The following is a 23,307-nucleotide window of genomic DNA, read 5'->3' on the forward strand; positions in this document are numbered from 1 at the left end:
TTTTTATCATAAAAATGCCATACAAAATTTTTAGGGAAAATAATATTGCCTACATTTATGTACTCTTGTTGCTTTTTATTGTAACTATATTTCAAATTTAAAATAAAACAAAATACATTTAATTAAGAAACAAAATTATATTGAGTTATTGTACACATTTTTTTACTTTTAGAAAAAAAATGTGCCTTTTTACATTAAATACAAAACAGATATATAAATCTATAAATGTAAATGTAATTTTAAAATATATTATATCCCGATGCACTCATTGGCCATCAGTTAAGTATTTATTAAAAAAGAAATTTTATGTATAGAATAAAATGATTGTAGAATTATTTTTCATTTTGTTAGATAAAAATGTTGAATAAATAAAAAAATTGTATTTGTTATACTAAAAAATTAATATATTATATCTACAAGGAAATAATAGGGCCCACACTCTTAATGAACTGCACAAAAAGAATTTTTTTATAGTAAATATATTATTGTATTCTATTTGTTAGTAAAAAAAAAAGAAAACAACTTTACTCGAAAAAAAAATAAATTGTATAAAGAATTTTATGAAAAAAAGCTACAAAGGTTTTAAAAGTGTATTAACTTTAATAATAAAGAAAAAATTTAATGAAAAACAATTTTTAAAAATATATGTCATTAGACATTTAGATGTATGTATAGAAATAAATTTTAGAAAAATTATATTTGTTTTTATTGCATTACTTTTTTCTAAGGGCCAGTTCAATGATAAAACTAATGATAGTTATATCATTTAAAAGTGATTCAGAGTAACAAGTTTGTAACATTTGGTATCGAGATGGAAATAATGAGTTACAGATATTTGTTACGAAAAAAAAATATTTTATTTAATGCATTACTTTTGTTTAAGGTGCCAGTTATAGCTATCATTGAAATTGATCCGGAAAAATGTTTGAATCTATATTCCACAGTGTTTCCCTTTGATTAGAAATACAAATTATTTACTAATTCATCGGAAATCACACAAAGAATTTTTTTGAGAAAAAAAGTTTAATTGCGTATTTATTTTTCTCTGAAAATATTTTGTTTTTATTTTCCGAAACAGCTGATACTCTTATGTTCAAAAGTGAAACTGATCGTTCCACTTATTTGTGTTCCAATTTCAGACAATTCTAATGAAAGATTTGTGCCTGTAAAAATTGTTCGGTGGATTTCAATTTTTAATAATAGCTATAAACGACCTGTCAACAAAAATTTGAATATTTGTTTTCAATGATGAAAATCAATTATAGCTACAACTAAAGCCTTAGTTAATTTTTAATGCTTCAATCATCAAATCGTTTTAAATGAACAGCTGATTTTGGATTCCATTATTCGGAACAAAATCATTCCACTGAAACTGTTGCATTTTCTTTGAAACAATTTTTTTTTAATGGTCAACTTTAATCTCAAATGCTTGATTCCAATCAGGAAATAATCGATTCCAATCAAGAATTTTTAGTGCAATGACAGAAATTGTCAGTAAAAGCCATAATCATAGTCAATCATAGAATGAAAAGCAAGGAAAGGAATTAACGAAAAACATTATTTCATTGTATAATGAAAGTTTTCATTGTTTTCCCCCAAGCCAAAAAACAATTACTTTTTCGTACAGAAATCATCGACTTTGACTGTTCAACGCTTTCAACTCAGTATTGTTAAAAATCAGGTTGTTAAAAATCGAAACTATTAAATAATAAGTTAAGGAACGATGTGATGATAATGATGTTAAGAATCATAACTATCCCTATATTTAGGAAAGGCAATAGTTAAAAATAGTAAGAAAAAGAACAGACCTCAATAAAACTATGTGTTTTACTTTTTCCATAAAAGAAAAAATTAATTTCCGTCCGGAAAATAAAAGAATACAGTCCTAGGCGCCAGTTATAATTATTATTTTGGACAGGTCATTTATAGTTATCCTTAAAAATGTCTGTCATTGAAAAAAAATTTCCTTATTGAAATCCACCGAAAAATGTTTACTGACAGAAATTTGTCATTGGAATTGTGTGAAATCGGGACCCAAATCAGTAGAACGATTCGTTTTACTTTTTAACATAAAAGTATCAGCTATTCAGGAAAATGAATTTCGGTCCGGGAAATATAAAACACATTATTTTAAGCGAAAAATAAATGCCCTAATTAACTTTTATTCTCAAAAAAATTCTTTGTGCAATTTAAAAACCATCGGTATATAATTTTCATTCATAATCAAAGGAAAACATAGTCAAACATTGGTTCAAAAATGTTCCCGGATCGATTTTAATTATTGCTATAACTGGACCCTTAGATTTTAAAATAAAATTAAAGGTGTTTCAAAGCGAAGCAACATCATATCTTTTTTTCCAACAGCTAAGGACCATTTGCCCACCATCAACACAACTTTGTCCAAGAAAGTGGAATGTTCTTTACATTATAATAATGTTTTCCAATAATAGGTTTTCTTTTAAACAGTCCACTATTTTGCCAGCTCCCATAATTAAAACTGCGCCATTACCGCAAATTAAATGAAATACGTTTTAACGACGACGGACGCATCGAATTTGTGTGTGGAACATTTTGCAATCACAGCTCCAAAATGCTTATAATTAATGATTTTTTATGGCCGGAGCTGGAAAAAATTGATAAGGATGACGTTTATTTTCAAGAACGAAACAATCGCTGTTTTGAAAAAAAAGTCAGACGTTGATATTTCTCGAAGAAGGTCTAAATTGGCTACCAAAATTTTGCGATTTAATAAATTTAGATAAATGTCCCAAAAATTACTGAATTCTTGCAAAAAATATGGCACACACAACTTTTGGTTTTTTTTTATTAATTATTACTTTGAAGTTACTTAAAACTTTTAATATTATAATATTTAAAAATACAGTTTTATTGATGAAATCGCTAAACGATTGAATACCTTTTTTTCTAGAATGCAGATTAAGAGAAATGAGAGCAAAGAGGATTTCATCAGGTAATATCAAAATAAAGTGTTTTCCAATAAAGAGTTTTATAGCACGATATTTGAGCCACTGTCGTTTTTAAAGCTGTTATCATACAAAATACAACGTTCAAAAAACGATGGATGGATACACGCTTCAAGAATTTATTAAAATTAGATACAAAAATGGTAAACAACTACTTACGACAACTATTTAGAAATTATAAATCCTAGTAGGCAATCAACTCGATATTTGGTATGTGATTTCAATTAAATTCATTATTTATGAATACATTTTTTGTAATTAAAATAGTTTGGACGGATAATATGTTGGAGCTATTTTTTTAACTCATTTGTACAGAGCTTAACATTGCTTAGTTCCATTTCTAGGGATTAAACTTAGATTGGCCTTACACTTAATCGGAATACTCGTAATCCCAATTATATTGGTATTGCAATTAATTTTACATCAAAACATCATTTTTTAAATGTTAATCGAAGATTCCCTTCCGATTGACGTTCAATCATTGACGTTTGAAATTGTAATTCAAGTGCTGGATGAGTCTAAACTCGACCACATAAATTAATGTAAATATTTTTCTTTCCACGTACTGAAGAGCGGAAGGGACTATGCCAAAACATCATTCCTTTATTTTTAAATCTAAACTCACCTTTAATTCTTCTTGACGACGATATGCATCGGCCATCATTCGTTTTCTTACATCTTCAGTAATAATAGCTTCACGCCCTGGTGGTCCTTCACCAAGCTTAACAAGTTTAACTACAACCTACACAAAAATATGAAATATTAATTTCTACTAAAATAAAAAGAATATCAATTTTGTTTTGTTTTCCAAACCTTTGTTTTGTCATTAGTTCCAAGGCTATCAGATAATTTTTTTCCTGGCATCAATTGATGCCCAGCAAACCATAATTGAGCCTTACACGGTTCAATAACTTCTTTAGAAGCCTGCGAAAAAAAAACAATTCGTAATTAAACATTTTAAGCCGAAAGCCTAAAAACAAAGTTTTTAACTTTTGACATAATTCCTCAAAAAGGACTTTTAATCAAAATCGTTTGAGAAAAAAAAATTAAAAAGCTTTTTTATTCATTTCGTAAAATAAAAGAAGGGGTATAAAGGACCAATGTATCTAAAGCACCGTAACTCCCACACTGATTATTAAATGTATTTTCTATGTCCTTTTTCTTGACTTTTTTTTGTTAGGAACGAAACTATGCTCCAGCAAGGTTTTTGTTTTAAAAATACTACTTTCATTGTTTTTTTTTTAAGGCACAAAAAATGTTTGTCCTTTAACTCATATCTGGTAAACTACGTATGTAAGAAAAGAATTATTGCTACGTTGGGCATAGAAATATAGACCTCATTGTTTATAAGTCATAACTAATTTTACCAAAAACGTATCAATTTTGTTTCATTTTTAAAGAAGGAGCAATTTCTTTTTAATTTTTCAAACGATTTTTTTACTAACATTTGAATGTTTCTTAATTTTATTTGTCCCTCTTAAAAAACATCTTTAATGATTCATTCACTTTTTCATTATTAATTGTTTCTTACCTGAGTTCCAGTTAAATCTTCGGTATTTGTAAACTCCATCCGAATAACATCATGTGGTGGAAGTTCCATTGGATAAACAATTGTTACAGCTCCCCTTAACAAATGAATTGCTTCTTGAACTATTTTAAGAGTCATTGGAGTATTATTTTCAACCAATTTCTGTAAAAATCAAACAAAAGTCAATAAAAACAAACTTTTTTCATCCCTCTAAGTTACCTTGTCAATAGCATTCCTAGCATCTTCAATAGCCTTGAATAGAACAGCTCTCATATTTTCCTTAGGTTGTTGACCATTACGTCGTCCCATGTCATCCTTATTAAATTCAAATCCTCCCGATGGAATACACTTATCAGCCCAGGTATCTTTTAATTTAAGCTCTTCAATTTGTTCATCAGTTAGTCCAATCATTTCCGGAGGAAGCATTGTTCCATGATTGGCTAAATCTTCAATATCATAGCATAAACGCTGAACTTTCAAGCGGCCATTGTAAATTGCGGTTATTTCTTGCAGCACCGATGTTACATCCTCAGAAACTTTGGTGTCAAAAAGAAATTGATTTTGGTCACCACGTTTGACATATAAACGAACCATATTTTCAAAGATTTTCAAAATTTCAGCTTTGCAGAGTTAGTTCTGATAGTTGAAGAAGAATGAAGAGACAGTGAAGTCCAAGTTAGAAGAAGATTCTAGAGATTTTTGTTGATGTTGTAGCCTTTTTATTGTTTTGATGGTTTTATTGACAAACTGTAAACAGTCGACGTGGACGACAATAGAAAATCGGTTGCTAGGTAATATTTGAATATTAAATAAATCGCTTGGTATCGGTATTTTAATGGACACAACACGATTTTATTTATGTGAAATGTATTGGTACAAAATTTGTGTCATCGAACTAAAAACCTTAAACGGGGCGACTTTCCATTACCGTATGGAAAAAAGTGAACTTTAAAAATTAATTAAAAATAGAAATAAATGTTTCCTCGCTCTAAAATTGCTATAGTTATTATTTATTTGCACATATCTATCGAATAAAAAAAACCGCGAGTCGAAATTCGTGCTGCGGTAATGGAAAGTTGAACCCTTTACTCTGCTTAGTAAAAATTGTCAGTATGGAAAACATAGGACTAGGTTGGATCTTAAGATTGTATAATTAAAGTTGGAGTTCTTATTATAAACTAACAGCAGGCTCTCTTTTTGGCATGAATGAAATAATGATATCCAAGGATTCCATGGCAACTATGTACTTAAAACCAACTCTGACAAAGACCTGCACCGTTTTATTTACCCGGCTTTAAGACTAACTGACTAGAGAGTTGACGTTCCTATCAAGAGTTGAGGTTAAACAGATGGAGGCGGTAACGATAAGGTTGTAAGATCAAAGGATTTTCCCAAGGAAGGTTTTTAAGTGAAAAACGGAGAAACCTTTTCTCTATTCTTTGTACATATGGGCATTGTGCATATCTTGACATGGAGACCAAACCTGAGACACATTTTCGAGTAGTGGTCGGACAAACGTCATGTAAAGCGCTTAAGTATACGGCGAAAAAAGGTATTTTTAAGCTTCTGCAAGTTTCTGGTATCTACTGATCGGCCGGCTGCTAAAAAATAAAATTCAATTTAAGACAACTTCTATGATAATTTGACTGCTAAGTTAGTTAAGAAAAATCTCCGTAACTATCAAGTCAAGTCTACTTCTGTCAAAATGAAAGTTAATCATGATTTTTATTCAACTGAAAGCTGAACTTTATTACTCAATGGCTGCGTTCAATCTCAGACAGATAGGGTATCCAGAATCCAGATACCTTTTTGTTAGTGTTTTAGGTGTAAAATAACATCCGATCAAAAACAGCTGAGCTGTCAAAAAAGAAATCCAAAGGTATTCAAGAATTTCTGATGTATGTAGGCATCTGATAGAACAGCTGTTTTAACATATGGTTGAATTTCAAGAAACTCGAAAATTTATTTCAGCTTTTTGTATTTGTTAGTAAACAAAAAGATACAAAATGTTAGTTGAAGTTGTATTTAAGGATGTTCTGTACATAATATGTAGGTAATTATGATCTATTTTTTTTTAAATTCAAAATTGACTTATTTTGTTCTCGTTTTGTAGATGACCAATTTGCTAGGTTGTTTTTATTTTTTGACAGCTGTCTCAATACAACTCGTTAAACAAGGTATCTAAAAATCCACCTATCCAAGATACAATATCTAACACGAGATTGAACGCAGCCAATGATTTATTTATTTTCTTTACAACTCAATTTAATATTTTCTGTAAAAGGGTACCTTGTCAGTTTGGAAAATAAATAAATAATTACAATACAAAATTCGAATCGTTATAAGCTTGTAACATGCCTGAGGAGTGTTTTGTAGACAATAATGTTTTTAGTAGTTTTTTTACGATGAACTGAAGGTAGAAGTTAGTGAATTAAAGTTGCAAATTCGAAATTTATGACACTTGGAAACTAACTAGTTGCCTTGGTCAAAATGTACGTTCAAAGAATTAAGTTTACTGCAAATGAAGTCCCTTAGTTTATTTGAACCTGTCCAATTCTTTAGACCATCTTTTAACAAAACCTAATGCAGAGCTGGCCTTTTAAATTATTTTATCAATGTTAAGTAGAAATTTCAGCTCCTGGTCTCATAAAAATCCGGGGTCTCTTATTTTTCTACTAATTGTATGGGAAGGTTAACAAGAAGTTAGTAATGACGGTGAGCTGTTTTAATGCGTTTACTCGAAAAGTTCTCTGTCCGGCATATACAAATGTTGAGCTCTAAACAATTTTTGGAACACCAGGTTCGGAAATTGTAGAGATCTGATATGTCTTCATGCGCTTAAATGATTTTGAAAATTTTTGTATCGTCAACGTAAAATTATATTTCACAATGTTTAATGACCCTGTGAATGTCGTTAATTGAAAGGATAAAAAGGAGAGGGCCTAAATGACTATCTTGGGGAACACCAGAAGTGGCTAGAAACGATGCTCGATGCACGATGTTAAGAAGTAATCCATTTTAGGAAATGGAAAGAAATTAAGAAATGTTGTCAAAAACTTTGCTAAAGTCGGTGGAAACCATATCAACTTCATTCTATTTTCTAAGGCTCTTAGACTAAATTTAATGAACTCTAGAAGGTGGCGGTAGATCCATTTTTTAAGAAACCGTGATGTGTTGGGGTAGTAAGGAGGAAATGGAGGCCCGAGGAGTTCGTATAAAACCCTTTCAAAGATAGATTTTCACCGCCCCTTTAAATTAGAGTTATAAAAGGTGTTTTCCACATTTTATTAAAGATAAATGTATGAATTTTAATAAAGGAATTGAAAGAGAGAAAAGGAAATTTTTTTTTGGAAAATGGCAGGAAGACCATCAGGACCCGGAGTTAACTCATCATTAAGTTAAGGAAATTTGTATTCAATGGCTGATGGAGAAATACAATCATGTAAGAATGGACCCAGTGAAAAAATCGGTAAATATTCAAAATAAGAATCCTGCGAGAATATTTATTTTAAATATAACGCAAAGTTATTAGCTATAGTTATACTATCATTGGAAGTTTCATCATTGAAAAACACGGAGGACGGATACCCATTTAACTTCCTTGTGTTATTTACGAACTTAAAGAATTATTTGCGATCGTCCATAAGTTTAGCTTGAGTTTTCTTGTAGAAAGAATTGTATAGATAGTTGAAATGAAGATGATAATTTATGTACTTAGAGGTGCCAGTTGGGCATTGAGACCGTAGAACATTTGTCCACAGCTTGTTCCTTTGGTTACGCAGCTATGTACGTCAGTAGAAAGGGAAATGCAATAAAATTGAATATTTTATTGTTGAAAAGGTTGGTGACGTATTTTCAAAATCAAATAAAACTCTGTCAACAAAATTGTTAGTTTAGGAAAATTGGAATTTATGAAAATCATATAAAATATGATGCTAGGAGTTAAGGTAGAACGGAGAGTGATAATTATCAAAAGCTTAAAGAATTTGATTCGGTTGAGAATATAAGGATGAGCATTAAATCAGTTGCTGAGGACGAATTAAAGATGTAATTTGATAAATGGCCTGAAACTGCCCATTTAAGGTTTCAAAGGTTGAACGGAGTATCGGATAAGGAACCAAACATTTGTAGGAAGATGATGTTTCCCTTATTCCTTCCCAAACACAAATAAAACTCTTAATTTTTTTTTACAATTTAACGTAAAAACTCACCTTTTTTAATTCTCTTAAAAAATATTGCAGATCACAATATACATACATACACATTTTTGTATACAAATAAATTACTTAAAATCTAACTAAAAATATACATATATATGTAAATCTAGGTATAGAATTGGTATAATAATATTTTTTAACAATTTTTCCACTAATTTATCATCTTAAAAATTATGTGATGTAAATTTTTAATGTATATAACTTTTTTCTTATTAAAAAATATACAATTAACAAAAGAAAATAAATCAAAAATGGGTAAATAAATGTTTTTTTGTTTTTTTTTTTCTAAACATATCGCAAATAATTTTATTTGATTTTTTAAATTAAGATAATACCTTTTAGACAATATCAATAAGAAATGTTTATTTTATTTTTCTGGCTAAAAGCGCACACACACGGAAATTGACAAAAGTTGCACATATTGTATAAGAGCGTAGGTATAGTCGGCCAAGGTTCTTGAAAATTATTTTTTTCTTTTTGTTGTTCTTGATGACACAAATCGAAAAGGACACAGCTGCAATCCTACATGACTTTTTATGTTTTTCAATAATTGTCTGTCAAATAAATATCTACTTTTCACATCATTTTAAAGCAAATTTTAGTTAATTTTGTTATCTTAGAAGTTTCCTGAAATTTTCCAGTTCGTAAATACTGTTTGAAAGTCTGAAAAATGTAAGTTTTCAATTATTTTTGAGTCTATTGGTATTAAGAGAAGAAAAATAGATGAGATTTACCTTCCGAATGCATTGAATAGAGCAACGATTTCCGATCTTGTCAATCGGAATATGGCATCTGGTGAGGTAAAATGATTGTCCCAAAGACCATGTTCGGTGGCAATTTCTAATTTCTCTGAGTAAAGCACTTTCAATGCTGTTCCTAGTCCCTGAGTCTAAAAATTTTAACAAAAATCAATAATTTGTATACGAGGAAATCTGTTAGAACGTACTTGTAATTTTCCCCACAGTCGACATTTGTCACATCCAACACAGTCCATTATTTTTGAAATATTTCTGAATTTCTCTTTGTAGTCGTGTTTGAGTTTGATAGCTCCAAATCCGCTTGAAAAGAGGACGTGCTCATTGAAATGTGATGGAAATGCTCTGAAATAAAGTTTAAATTGAAATACTGATTTTTTTGTTTTAATGTTCGTCTTCTCCGAAACTTACTCGACCACATTTAGAAGATCGTTGATTGCTAATTTAACTTCATTATCTTCTTCTTCGATCCCCGTATAATATTCCTCCCGTCTTAAATAAGGTGCAGCTTTGGCAAGTGCTCTCAATTCGACCAAATATATAAAATATAAATTCTTTAACCAATGTGGACCCTCGCCCATGGTCGTACTGGCACCGAATCGTCTCTTAAACTCCTCCAAATTATGACCCCATACGCCTTTGGGATGTATAAAATCACTAGAATCCGAAAGCAGATACTTCGAAGACAAATGGATATTGATGCTTGTATGAAGTCCAGATATTAATCGATAGAAAGCTTTCTGTTCCAAACACACATCTCGCAATTCCAATTGTGGAATAAAGTTCGACAGTGAATTTGTTCTATTATTGGCTCTAAAACAATTCTCCAAATAGATACTCTTCCATATTCGATGAGCCGAATCCCCCTTATAGCCAGTGTAACGTTCAGGATTGAGTAAGAGGTCTACGTATTGAGCTCCGTTTTGCATGTCATCTAGGATGCAGAAATCTTCTTCGGCTTCGTCATGAACAGCCCATTTTGCGAATTCTTTGTGAACATGATCACTTATGCTGGTGTCTAGGAAACCAAGTTCGGTGTTGAAGTCATCTTCGGCACAGCCAAGCATTTGGCCTTCTTTACTGTACTGAAATAATAAAAAAAATACTATTAGATATTCGAGCATTTTAGATTCATAACACAAATTTATAAATTAGCCAGGAGAACATAAAAAACGAAAATAGGAGAGTGTTTGAAATTGTCTACTTCAATTTAAACAAATGAAAAATAGTAAACTCAATATCAAGTCATTACACTGTTTTTACTTTAAAATAGTCACTCAAAATTGTCGCAAAGGGTGTTTTGGAGACTGAGAATATTTATTGATTTGTTTTTTTAATAATACTCCAAGCAACATTCTTTTAATTCAAACATTTTTTCTCATTGGTAAAACAACTTTATTAACTAATTCAACATACAAAAATGTGTTTGCTTTATTTTTCAAGACAAACATTATTTAAATATTTATGAGAGACCCCGGCGATTATACAATGCGTGAAATATTGTGATGGTTCAGCAGTAGCAGCTGTTAATACAAATTAAGGCGGTGGTGATTATATAATCAGTTAGTCTGGAATAATTAACTACGCTATAAATTAGTAAACAATGTACTTTTTTTTAAATTGTTATACAAAATTGGTTAGAAATATTCAAACTTTTACTTTGTTGTATATGTATATATTTGAAAAAGGTAGTTTTTTTATTTTAATTTAATTATATTTTTCAAATAATGAAATCCAACAGGAACTTCTGTTTTATTTGTTGATAATGTGTTTAACAAGTTTATTTCAAAGTTTTTACTTTAATAGGTTGCTGATTTTACGATACACTAAGAGGACGTTTAAAGTTTGTAAAGAAATCAAACAGCCATAATATCTTAGACTAAAATATTGCCTTTGATGTACTTTTTCCGGGATACCGACATAAAACCTAAGTTCAAAATTTCCAGAAACAAAATCCCCACACTTTAAAAAATCTACAAATTCGTTATCTCCAACTACAAAATCTCCAAAAACGAAATCCCCAGGATCTGAATCCCTATGCACATGATATCATGACTTTTGGTTTTCATAATTTATGTGTAGGCCTTGACACTATGTGGTGCATTTTCTTAAAAATAATTTTAATTTCAAAGAAGTAAGTTTACTTCGGTATAGAATCTTCTTCGCTTTTCAAGTTCTACTTCTTTTTTGTATTGAAAAAAATAGTCAATCAATTCATGGAAATCGATAGATAAACTACAGCGTATGTGTAAAAAACAGCCCTATGGTTTCTACTGATCTCTAAACGTTAGTAATTATAATATGAATAAATTTACTTTCTTCGTTTATTTAATATTAATGTGATAATGTGTGTTTTCTAGTTTATGATTGGGATTTATTAATTAATTGAGTAATGATTGGCTATTTTTTCAAAAATAATTTTTGCTCAGTAACATTTTCTTATAAGATTATTGTATGTGGTCATCATTTTACTCATCACAAGTCTTTAAGCATGGATTCACCATATTTCAAGTATATCTAAGAAATTATGCTCGAAATATGGTGGATATGTACTTAAGGATTTTGGTTTTGTTGATTCTGAATTTGAGGATATTGGTTTTGGGGATTTTGGTTTTTGAGATTTTAGATTTGGGGATTTCGTGATGGGAATTTTGTTTTGGGGTACCCAACCTACTTTTTCCGTTTTCATATCCATTTTTATAAAACAAAAATATTGGTGGACCTAATAATCTTACGATCTTAATTTAATTCAAAATAAATATTAGTATATGGAACTTAGTCTACTTAGTGTCTAAAAACGAGACCTAAAAAAGTGATTTTGTACGTGGATAGTTTTTGTTCCAAACAATGGGAGTTAACTTAAGTATAAAAACTTTGGAAATTCGAATAAAAAATAAACCCCACCGTTTGCAATTCTTTGTCTATCAGATTTTTAGCCTTATATACTCGTATGTACTACAATTATTTTGAGCACTAAATACACAACAATTTCTATTCATTTTAGTCACTAAATCGGATAAAAGATAGCAGAATTTTCATTTGTTAAACGTACTATTCGCCTACCGTAATATTTTTATCTGTTAATGAAAATTGGTGCAAAAGTTAATTTATTTTGAGGTCTATATACAGTTTATGGAAAGTGACCAATAGTGTAATTTTATTGGTACACTATTGCAAATAATTGTTGGTCTAATTGCAATCTTATTGCTATATAGTGTCTAAACCTCATGGTATAACTTAATGTCTATAAAAAAAATTATGTACTGTAGCTAGACATACACAAATCTCAATTGTAGGCAATGGTACACCAAAATGGGTAATCTCTTTTATACTACGAAAAGCGAAGTTTCTTACATTTCTTTTATCGAACAATTGTCATTTACATTTATAATTTTAATTGAATCCTTTATTGAGTTTTATATTTCACTAATTGTATAACGAAACAAACAAATAAATTGAAACAAAGACTAAACTAAAATTATTAACTATCATCAAAGACTTAATTGCTTTGAATAATATTAAATTATATAGTTTTCCAACTTGTTTATATGACTATTTGACTAATTCCAAAAAATGTATATCATTTTGAACGACACCGATCTAAATTTATCGCAGATAATCGGATCCCACTATAATTATTTTCATTACTTCCTTGGCATTGATATCGATTTTGATAATAATTTGAAAAAAAATGCTCAAATGACTAAAAATTAAAAAAAATAAGATTCGATAACAACTCGAAACTAAATATTGAATATTGAGAAGATTTTGTTAAACATTATGTATGCTAAAAACTTATGTTTTATATTAAAAAATCTTTTTTAAAGTTAACGTGGTAACAACTTTATGAGCATAACCGTGCTACATAATTATGCTTACTTTAACCACCTGTTTTGATAAATGACAATAAAAAATGACAATACAAAAAAAACACACCCGCATGATCAGATTAACAACTAATAATAATTTTTTAATCCAAACCAATTGAATTGCAATCTTAAGATGTCACTATCAGTCACGTCTACCAGTATTTATCAAAATACAAAACAAACATAAAATTGCTAACGTTGTGAAAAATTCTTCTTATGGAATACAAGTTTTAATTGTAACTAGCAGACTGTTCGTTTTTATGAAAAAAAGAAAACAATTAATGTTATAAATTGTAGGTAATATGAATGCAAAAAAAAGACAATTGACATGTTTTGAAATATTAAGCACTTAAATATGATGGGATGACCCGTGTCTTTCTTGATTGCATACGTTTTTTGTGACAGGAATTCTATTTTGACAAGGGTTGATTTTTTTAGTTGCGAATTAGTTTAAAATTCAAGTCCAAAAGCTTTAAGGGGAGATAAATAAGACCGTATTTTATGTCAGAGCTACATCTTTAAAAACATTGGGACAGTACTTATGGGATTGGATCGAAATTGGCTGATAAGCTTTATCGACGAATTAAGTGTCAAACTATGAATGCCCTAACAAACACTTTGAAAGGATGGATTAAAGGTAACCAAAAGTTAGAAAACTTGACTAAATATCGTGAATTTTTAGTAAAACAGACAAATCATCGACATTTAAAAATAGGCAACATTCGAAGAATCAAGAGTTTCTATATGTAATTTAAAAGCTTAAAGCTGTACATGTTCTAGATATTTAAAAAATACTAATTTTGTGTTGATTTTTATAAAATTTCAATGAGCTAAATAGAGTAAGAGCCCAGGGCCGCCAGACGTTACTTATTTTCTGAGTAACAAAATGTATCGTACAGAATAGTGTTAGTGTATACTATGTAATAAAATAAGTAAATAAGTAACGTCTGGCGGCCCTGGGCTCTTGGACTAAAATATTATGTGTAACATTCTTAGATTTATACATAATAATCAATTACGTCTAAATAATAATATGGGGATTTAGAATATTTTTTTTTCACGGTTTATTTAAGTATTTAGTAAGTGCATTTTTCAATAAGTTTTTTTTGTATTAATATGAATCTATAAATTGACACTAATACATCAATTTAAATGTCCTGAAATATAGTATTAAACTGATTTCGTGTACATTTTGGGAATGGAATTTTTTTAAAACTGTTTGGACATTATGAAATGTGAATTTAACGTGTGTAGTTTGTCAAATACAACCAATTGTTAGCATTGCGGAAATAATAGTGAAAAAATAAGCAAAAATCTCTTAATTGGCTTCTTGTTCATTCATATTTAAATATTTTGAGATGTAGATTGATTATACTGAAGTACATATTCACAATACAATTGTGTTCAAAAGGTAGGTTAGGTTGGAGTGGCTGTCCAGATGTCATTGACGCACCTAGACCTCAAGGGTCCATTGTGATACCACTAATGAGTTTACTCATCGGAGAGTAATGAACTTAAACAAACCATTTTGTACTTTTAATAAAGCTAGAGAGACATTTTGTGTCAATCGTTGCCAGTTCACTGGTATTATCGAAGAAGAGAATGTTATTCCTTCTAATGGAGTGCTGGACATGTACATAGAAGGTGTTGGACTGTTTCCTCTTCCTCCTCGTCCATGCAGCTTCTACAGAAGTCATTTGTGTAGATCCCTAGCCTCAGAGCATGTCTTCCTATGAGGAAGTGTCCTGTTATTACTCCAATTGTAGAGCTTATACTTCCTAAGTTATGTTTTTGTCTAACATAGGCAGAAGTGTTCCGTTTTTGGCGAGCTCGCCGGATTTAAAATTTCCCGGAATGTCTCTGTGGCCCGGCACCCAAATGAGGTGAATATTATTTTAGATTTTGTGGAGACAGACGCGAGAGATTTAAGAGCGGCTTGGCTGTCCGAGAAGATTCGTATATCCTTGCAAGATATAACGTTTTCTTTGAACCAGGATAGTGTTTCTTTAATCGCCATTACTTCTGCCTGGAATACACTACATTGATTGGGAAGTCTGTATGATAGACTGAGATTCAGTTCTTCCGAATCGGTCTTTGAACCGTCTGTATAGAAGTGTACCGCATCGTCTTCCAGGGGTCTCTCTTCTTCCCAGGAGGATCTTGAAGGGATGGACACATGGAAGCTTTTACCGAATACCATTTTTGGGGTGGTATAGTCTAAGCGATCTGGGATAGATCTGAAACTGTCTAGAATAGTAGTATGTCCAGTATTGTTACTGTTCCATTGAGAGGTGGCTCTAATCCTCACACATGAGTTGGCTGCCACTATTTTGGAGAAGATGTCAAGAGGTGTTAGGTTTAAAAGCACTTCCAGTGCTGCGGTTGGTGTTGAGCGAAGTGCTTCTGTGATGCACATACCCGCTGACCGCTGGACTTTGATGAGCTTATTTAGATTTACCATCTTGTCCAGTGTGGTCCACCATACGACAGCTCCATAAATGAGTATCGGTCTGATTACCGAAGTGTATAGCCATCAGTGGGTTATTTTTGGGTAGAAGACCTATTTTGATCATATGACCTTTTCACAAATAAAAAGCGCTGCAGTAGCCTTTTTTACTCTTTCATCAATATTTGCCTTCCAATTTAGTTTTTTGTCTAAAATGAGGCCTAAATTTTATTCTTGGGTGGGCTAATCTGAGGAATTTTATATCTTCTCTAAAAGAGTATTAATTCTGTGTTATGTGGATTGACGTCCAAGCCACATTGCTTAGCCCATTTTGTTAGCCTCTTTTAGGCATTTTATAAAAGGTAAAAGCTCTTAATTCTATTTTTATAGTTATTCAGAAAGTGGGTTTTATTTTACAAAAGGTTATAACTTTCTTATTTTGAAAGATTTATTAACGAAGGTAAAATAGAAAATAGTTTGTGGACAGAATATATAAAAAAGGATAAATAGCAAAAACTACTTAAGTCGACTTTAGATACTTTACCCTTTGAGCACAGTGTAGTATAAAACTAGTATAATGAAATTATGTACATGACACATTATTTTAGGGTAAATTTAAATATATAAATAAAAAAAAAAACAAAAGTCTTTTATAATAACTATAGTGCAAGATTGTTGTTTAAGCAGTGGAAAAAGCTGTAAAACTTTTGCTTAAACCCCTCCAAAGTTTGGTATAATTATGAAAGTAAACGGTGATTTTTTAAGAGCTTGAGAACTTTAAAAAAAAAAACGCATAAAATTTGCAAAATCTCATCGATTCTTTACTTGAAATGTTAGATTGGTCCATGACATTTACTTTTTGAAGATAATTTCATTTAAATGTTGATTGCGGCTTCGTCTTAGGTGGTCCATTCGGAAAGTCCAATTTTGGGTAACTTTTTCGAGCATTTCGGCCGGAATAGCCCGAATTTCTTCGGAAATGTTGTCTTCCAAAGCTGGAATAGTTGCTGGCTTATTTGTGTAGACTTTAGACTTGACGTAGCCCCACAAAAAATAGTCTAAAGGCATCAAATCGCATGATCTTGGTGGCCAACTTACCGGTCCATTCCTTGAGATGAATTGTTCTTCGAAGTTTTCCCTCAAAATGGCCATAGAATCGCGAGCTGTGTGGCATTGGCATGTAGCGCCATCTTGTTGAAACCACATGTCAACCAAGTTCAGCTCTTCCATTTTTGGCAACAAAAAGTTTGTTAGCATTGAACGATAGCGATCGCCATTCACCGTAACGTTGCGTCCAACAGCATCTTTGAAAAAATACGGTCCAATGATTCCACCAGCGTACAAACCACACCAAACAGTGCATTTTTCGGGATGCATGGGCAGTTCTTGAACGGCTTCTGGTTGCTCTTCACTCCAAATGCGGCAATTTTGCTTATTTACGTAGCCATTCAACCAGAAATGAGCCTCATCGCTGAACAAAATTTGTCGATAAAAAAGCGGATTTTCTGCCAACTTTTCTAGGGCCCATTCACTGAAAATTCGACGTTGTGGCAGATCGTTCGGCTTCAGTTCTTGCACGAGCTGTATTTTATACGGTTTTACACCAAGATCTTTGCGTAAAATCTTCCATGTGGTCGAATAACACAAACCCAATTGCTGCAAACGGCGACGAATCGACATTTCACGGTCTTCAGCAACACTCTCAGAAACAGACGCAATATTCTCTTCTGTACGCACTGTACGCATTCGTGTGGTTGGTTTAATGTCCAATAAAGTAAACTGAGTGCGAAACTTGGTCACAATCGCATTAATTGTTTGCTCACTTGGTCGATTATGTAGACCATAAATCGGACGTAAAGCGCGAAACACATTTCGAACCGAACACTGATTTTGGTAATAAAATTCAATGATTTGCAAGCGTTGCTCGTTAGTAAGTCTATTCATAATGAAATGTCAAAGCATACTGAGCATCTTTCTCTTTGACACCATGTCTGAAATCCCGCGTGATCTGTCAAATACTAATGCATGAAAATCCTAACCTCAAAAAAATCACCCTTTATTTTAAAAATGTTATTTTATTTATTTAAACTAAAAGAACACAAACAAATATTGCCGGTTAAAGGATATTTTTTTTAGTTCAAAATGAAAAATTACTTTATCAGGTTTTAAGTAATATACTAGGATCGCAAATAGTCAAATTAAGTGCCACAATATTTTAAGATGAAAAAGTTGAGTTGAAAAAATTATGTGTGATTGAGCAGGTTCAAGCCCAATTATGCGAATTATCGTCAAGCTCCAAAAAAAGGAAATCTTACAAAGTGCGAAAACTGGAGAGGAATTTGCGTTCTACCAGCCGTTGCCAAAATAGTAGCAAAAGTTATACTGGAACGCATCAGAGAACACCTTGAGGCCACGGTCGATGTCGAACAAGCAGGATTCCGCGCTGGATCCTCCTGTATTATCGATCACCAATACACCTGCTGTTCATCGACTTCGAGAAGACCCTTGATAGCGTTAACAGGGAGTATATCTGGTTAGCTTTGGGAAGGAGAGGCATCCCAGAAAAACTAATTGCTATTATTAAAGCAGCATATGATGGATCCAAGTGTCACGTTCTGCACGATGGTAGGTTGTCAGATGATTTTAATATCCGTAGCGGAGTCAGACAGGGCTGTATTTTGTCGCCAATATTGTTTTTGTTAGTGATAAGCGATGTACTGCGCGCAGCTTTGTCAGGTAGCGGAGGGATCCAACGGACTTTGATATTCTATTTAAAGCAATTGGATTACGCGAATGATGTTTGCTCTCATAGGATCATGGATCTTCATCAAATTACATCAAGTGTGGAAAAAGAAGCAGAAGTTATTAATTCCAGCACAACAAAAATGATCAGCCCCGGAACCCGACCATCTTCTCAAATAATTATTTCTTCGCAACCGGTGAAAAAGTGGAGAGCTTTCAATACCTTGGAAGTATTGTCTCCATCGAAGGCGGAACCGAATAAGACGTCATCTGCAAAAGCGGCATTCAGTATGCTGTCGAAAATTTGGAAAAATAACTCTGTGCTTCTTTATAGGTGCAGCACTTGGAAGGTTACTTCAGCCATAACAAGAAAGCTGCAAGCCTTCATAAATAGATGTCTTCGTAACATTCTAAGGCCAAACCGTATTTTAAACGAGGTCTTTCATAGAAAGACAGATCATGAACCTATATAATCTATAATACGACGACGTAAGTGGCAATTTATTGGACATACGCAATGCCGTGGAATCCACTCACACAAGAAGGAAGAAGAGCTGAACGACCGAGAAGCACATGGCTCAGGACAGTCGAGGCGGAATCAGTGTCACTAGGCAAGAGTTGGAGGGAGCTGACACACATCTCCAGAAACCGTACACGATGGCGCGTAGGCGTAGTAGTCCCTATGCTCCTTAAAGGGGTCCCCAACGGACTTAACAGCTCTGAGGACCTAAGTATATTGAAAAATGAAAAGTTGACTGGAAAGTTAGTCTAGAAAAACCTCCCTAACTATTAAGTCAGGCCCACTTATGTCAAAATGAAACTTGATCATGTTTTTTCATTCAACTGAAAGCTGAACTTTATTACTCTACAATTAATTTATTTTCTACAATACAAAATACAAATCGTGTTGGACTTGTAGCTTGCCAGAAGAGTATTTTGTAAAAAATAATGTTGTTGGTAGTATTTTCACGATCAACACAAGGTAGAGGTTTGTGAAGTAAGCTTCCGAGTTTGAAATGTATGACACTTGAACAAATAACTAGAAAAAATGTACGTTTAAAGAATGCAGTTGACTGCAAATGAAATTCCTGATGTTGCCCATTGTGATTAAGCTTGACTTGATAGTTAGGGAGATTTTTCTTGGCTAACTTTCCAGTCAACTTTCCAATAAAGTTACCTTGATTAGAAGGTAATTTTTTGACAGCTGGCCAATCAGATGCCTTGTGTTGTCTGAACCTGCCCATTCTCTCACTTTTTATATGAAGTCTAAGAAAAAAAACAAGCAGAATAAACTTTTTTTGTAAATCTTACATATCATAATTTTCGTGTTCGTGTTATTTTTTAAAACTTAAAATTGAATTAATTTTGATTTTGTTTCTTTCTCTTAAAATAAAAAAAAATGTAATTTCAGTGAGTGCAACGAACTTTATCGACCTTAAGAAGTTCATTTACAAATTTAATCATCAATTTAAATAATCCTCCCCTAAATTTTGTATCATTTGTTTAATTACTCACTTCTAATTAAAAAATTGAGTAGAAAGGAAGAGGCGTAACTTTTTCGGAACCGGAAGCATCAAACATAATACTTTAAAAAAAAACTATTGTTGTTCATTGAGATTTATATCGTTATAATTACACTTAATCTACAAATAAATATTTATTAGGTAAACATGAGATTTTTTTAAATATAAAGGGCAAGTAAAACTATCATAGAGAAACTTATCTAAAATAGAAAAAGAAACTATATCAAATAATGTAAATACTATAAATTATATTACGAGTACTGAGCAGTTTTTGGAGCATTTTTAGGCAAACAGTTTTGTATGGAGGTGAAGGGAAAGTGTATCTTTTACACTTCGTTTGAATTGATAAAACAATATGTAGACAATTAATTTTGTTTACATAAATAGTTCCATACAAATAGTTTTATAAATAAAAAATGCGATTCACTTAAAGGCAATTTAAAAGAGATTACTGAAATAATCTTTCAACAACATTAACCGCCTCAAACACTCATTTTTTATTACAAAATCTATCAGGTATTATAAATTATCTATTACTGCCATTCAAATATTGAAATGAAAAGACACCAATGACGTACAATATGTCTGCTAGCAGTTAATTTAACTCAACTTCTTATCGTCCACCAATTTCTTACGAAATTTACGATTCACCACCGAAATTGAATAACAACTTTTTAATAACATTTTATCTAAGGCATTGGGTCGTCCAGTGATAATTTCGTGACTTAATTCAAATCGAATCATCAATAATTATTAAAATACAAACGAAAAAAACACAAAACAAAAAATAATAAAATACGACAGCAACAAACAAAACGAATAAAATTATCTAATTCATAAATTAAATTAAAATTTCAAATTATGTTTTGTATAAATGACTTTCGTTTTTTTATTTTTGTAGAATTTTTGTTGGCTTTTGGCAATAATTATTCTTCTTTGACTCACTTTGAAGGCAGGCACCTCATCGCTGGTCTCCTTCAGGCCGGCGGGTATGTTCTTCTCCTCGCAGTGTTCCACATGGCAGAACTTCATCGCACACTTGCTGTCGTCAGGCCAAAATGGGCAATCCTGCTGCAGGTTCACTTTGTAGAATCGAAAATAGTTCTTCACCAGAAGACTCTTCAGACGGGGATAGATCTTAACATTGTTGAAATGATCCACCGTGTCCACGTTGCAACTGCAATCGTTTATTGACCCTTTCAGCTGGAATGTATGATACACGTCTTAATAACACAAAAACCTGCTTACCATATCGTTTACCTCACGAGACTTACCTCACAGAAACAGCTTTTGTCGTCACTGGTTTCTTTTTTCGCAGAGAAGTATCCAAAGGCCGAACAGACCAGAAAGGCCAGAAGAACATAAACAAATGAATAATCGCGGACCTGCCTTGACACTGACATTATGCTGTTGAGCTCTTGGTGGGTCGTGGTCGTTTCAATGGCTTTGACTTGTGTTCTAGAAAAGCCTTTTGCTTGAATTACACTCTTCAGATTGCACTACACACAGAAGTTGCAGATTGACTTTTAAACCGAATAAGGTCGCTTTGACGAATGTGGAACGGTGTACACATTGATTTGAAAGTGTGTCCGGGATTAAGAAAAAGATTATATTTTCACTTGAGACAGTGCGTCTTGAATTCCGCCCCTTGGCAGCTGCCACACGATGAAAAATGAATTCTATTTGCAACCCACGGATTTCTTAAACAATTTAATTTTGAAGATAATTGTGAAATTGATATTAGTAAAATTTTAGCGATTTCCAAAAAGCGGTAAGCAAGATATAATTTTGAACATCAAATGAAACAACCTAAGACCGAACCGAAACCGAAACTGCGGAGCAAGCAAAGTTAAGCGTAGCGTTTGGCTATAATGTGAAGATGATGGTTAGGCCGCCGAGAGGGACACGTACTCTTTTTAGTTGTTTCGTAAAATTTTATTCGTGTTTCGTGGATTTTTGTATCGCCTGCGTTTCATGTATTTTGATTTGAGGGAGAAAGTTGTACACGGATGACAGTTGACAGAGTGACAGACAGACAACAACAAATGCGCACAGCACTCGAAAAAAATTATGACATGGCAACTGTCAAAAACATATGGTTTCAATATAGGTTTGTGTATTGGGATGACACTTCTGATTGTGAATTAAACTTGGTTTCTGTTTATGGTCAGTGGATTCACAATTAGTAAATAAGAATATACCAATGATACCAAAATCTTTTTTTTTTCTAAAATGAGATCTTGGAGTTTTCTGTGTTCACAGATGTAATCCAAATTTCTCAAATAAATTTATCACTTTTGCAGTCAAAAATCTGAGAACGAAATCTGTATGATTCGTTTTTTTTTTTTAAGAATTATCCATCGCACAATTCAAATGGGAGGAAAATAAACGTTGAACTAATTTGATTGCTAAGTGAGAATGAATATGTACTGCTATGTCAAACTACCTGAGAAAATTTTTCTAAAAATGTAAATTGGCCGAAATGACAATGAGATATAAATGACAAATATACGGAAAATATTTTCAAGTGATATTTTGATTATTTAAAACATTCAGTAACTATAAAAGTTAGTGTGGAATGTCACGCCAAATAAATTAATTCAAGTAATATCTGATGTGGGGTGATAATCAGAGTTTAATTATTTCAAAAAAATGAAGTTAATATTAAAAGTAAACTTGAGCAAAAATTAAATAAATAAATTATTTCAAAAAATAAACTTAACAATTAATATACTGTAAAAAAATAAAAACAACAACCAAATATTTAAACTATGTATGTTTGTGCTACTTAATAGGATAAGGTTCTCAAAAAGGATTCGATGCATTCATAGTCATGTGTGAATAGCCAATCTCTAACTTTTTTCAAAAAAGATCTAAAAGAAGTAGTTTGTCTTATAAATATCGGTAATTTATTAAAAAGTTTTGGAGCTGTAACTAAAAAAAAAAGAGGAAATGTGTTCTACGTGCGAGTGGTACAGTAACAAGATGTGAGTTTTTTATACGTTGACTGTAAAGCTGTGAGTTTCTAGTTGGAATATTTCCACTTTGTTTAAAAAACTCTCTTATAACTTTGAAAACATAAAGATGTCTCATTGGTAAAATTTGCAATTCTTGGTATAAAGGCCAACTTTCAGCAAAACGATTTTTATTACAAATTATTCTTATTGCATGTTTTTGAGCTAACATAAGGGGTCTAAAAGTATTTGCGTATGATCCACCCCAGCTGGAAATTCCGTATTGAAG

The 23,307-nt window shown here is 31.8% G+C and overlaps 2 protein-coding genes across 2 annotated transcripts in view; both read right to left on the reverse strand.

Annotated features, from left to right (window-relative positions):
* LOC129945909 (cilia- and flagella-associated protein 298-like) overlaps positions 1-5,310 on the reverse strand; it is a 100,648-nt gene extending 95,338 nt beyond the window's left edge. Inside the window, exons 1-4 of the mRNA XM_056055877.1 lie at positions 4,732-5,310; positions 4,516-4,674; positions 3,798-3,908; positions 3,610-3,726 (exon numbers count right to left, since the gene is read on the reverse strand). Coding sequence (XP_055911852.1) covers positions 3,610-3,726; positions 3,798-3,908; positions 4,516-4,674; positions 4,732-5,106 — 762 coding nt within the window. The 5' untranslated portion in view covers positions 5,107-5,310. The remainder of the gene's footprint in view (positions 1-3,609; positions 3,727-3,797; positions 3,909-4,515; positions 4,675-4,731) is intronic.
* Positions 5,311-8,765: 3,455 nt separating this feature from the next.
* Positions 8,766-22,074, reverse strand: LOC129945906 (ero1-like protein). The gene is made up of 6 exons (XM_056055869.1): positions 21,339-22,074; positions 21,010-21,267; positions 9,896-10,569; positions 9,676-9,829; positions 9,464-9,618; positions 8,766-9,392 (listed from the first exon to the last, which is right to left on the reverse strand). Exons 1-6 carry the CDS (start codon positions 21,465-21,467, stop codon positions 9,341-9,343), a joined length of 1,422 nt encoding a protein of 473 aa, XP_055911844.1. The 5' UTR covers positions 21,468-22,074; the 3' UTR covers positions 8,766-9,340.
* Between the last annotated feature and the right edge of the window lie 1,233 nt (positions 22,075-23,307).

This window comes from Eupeodes corollae, chromosome 2, assembly GCF_945859685.1.
Source record: "Eupeodes corollae chromosome 2, idEupCoro1.1, whole genome shotgun sequence".
NCBI lineage: Eukaryota > Metazoa > Arthropoda > Insecta > Diptera > Syrphidae > Eupeodes > Eupeodes corollae.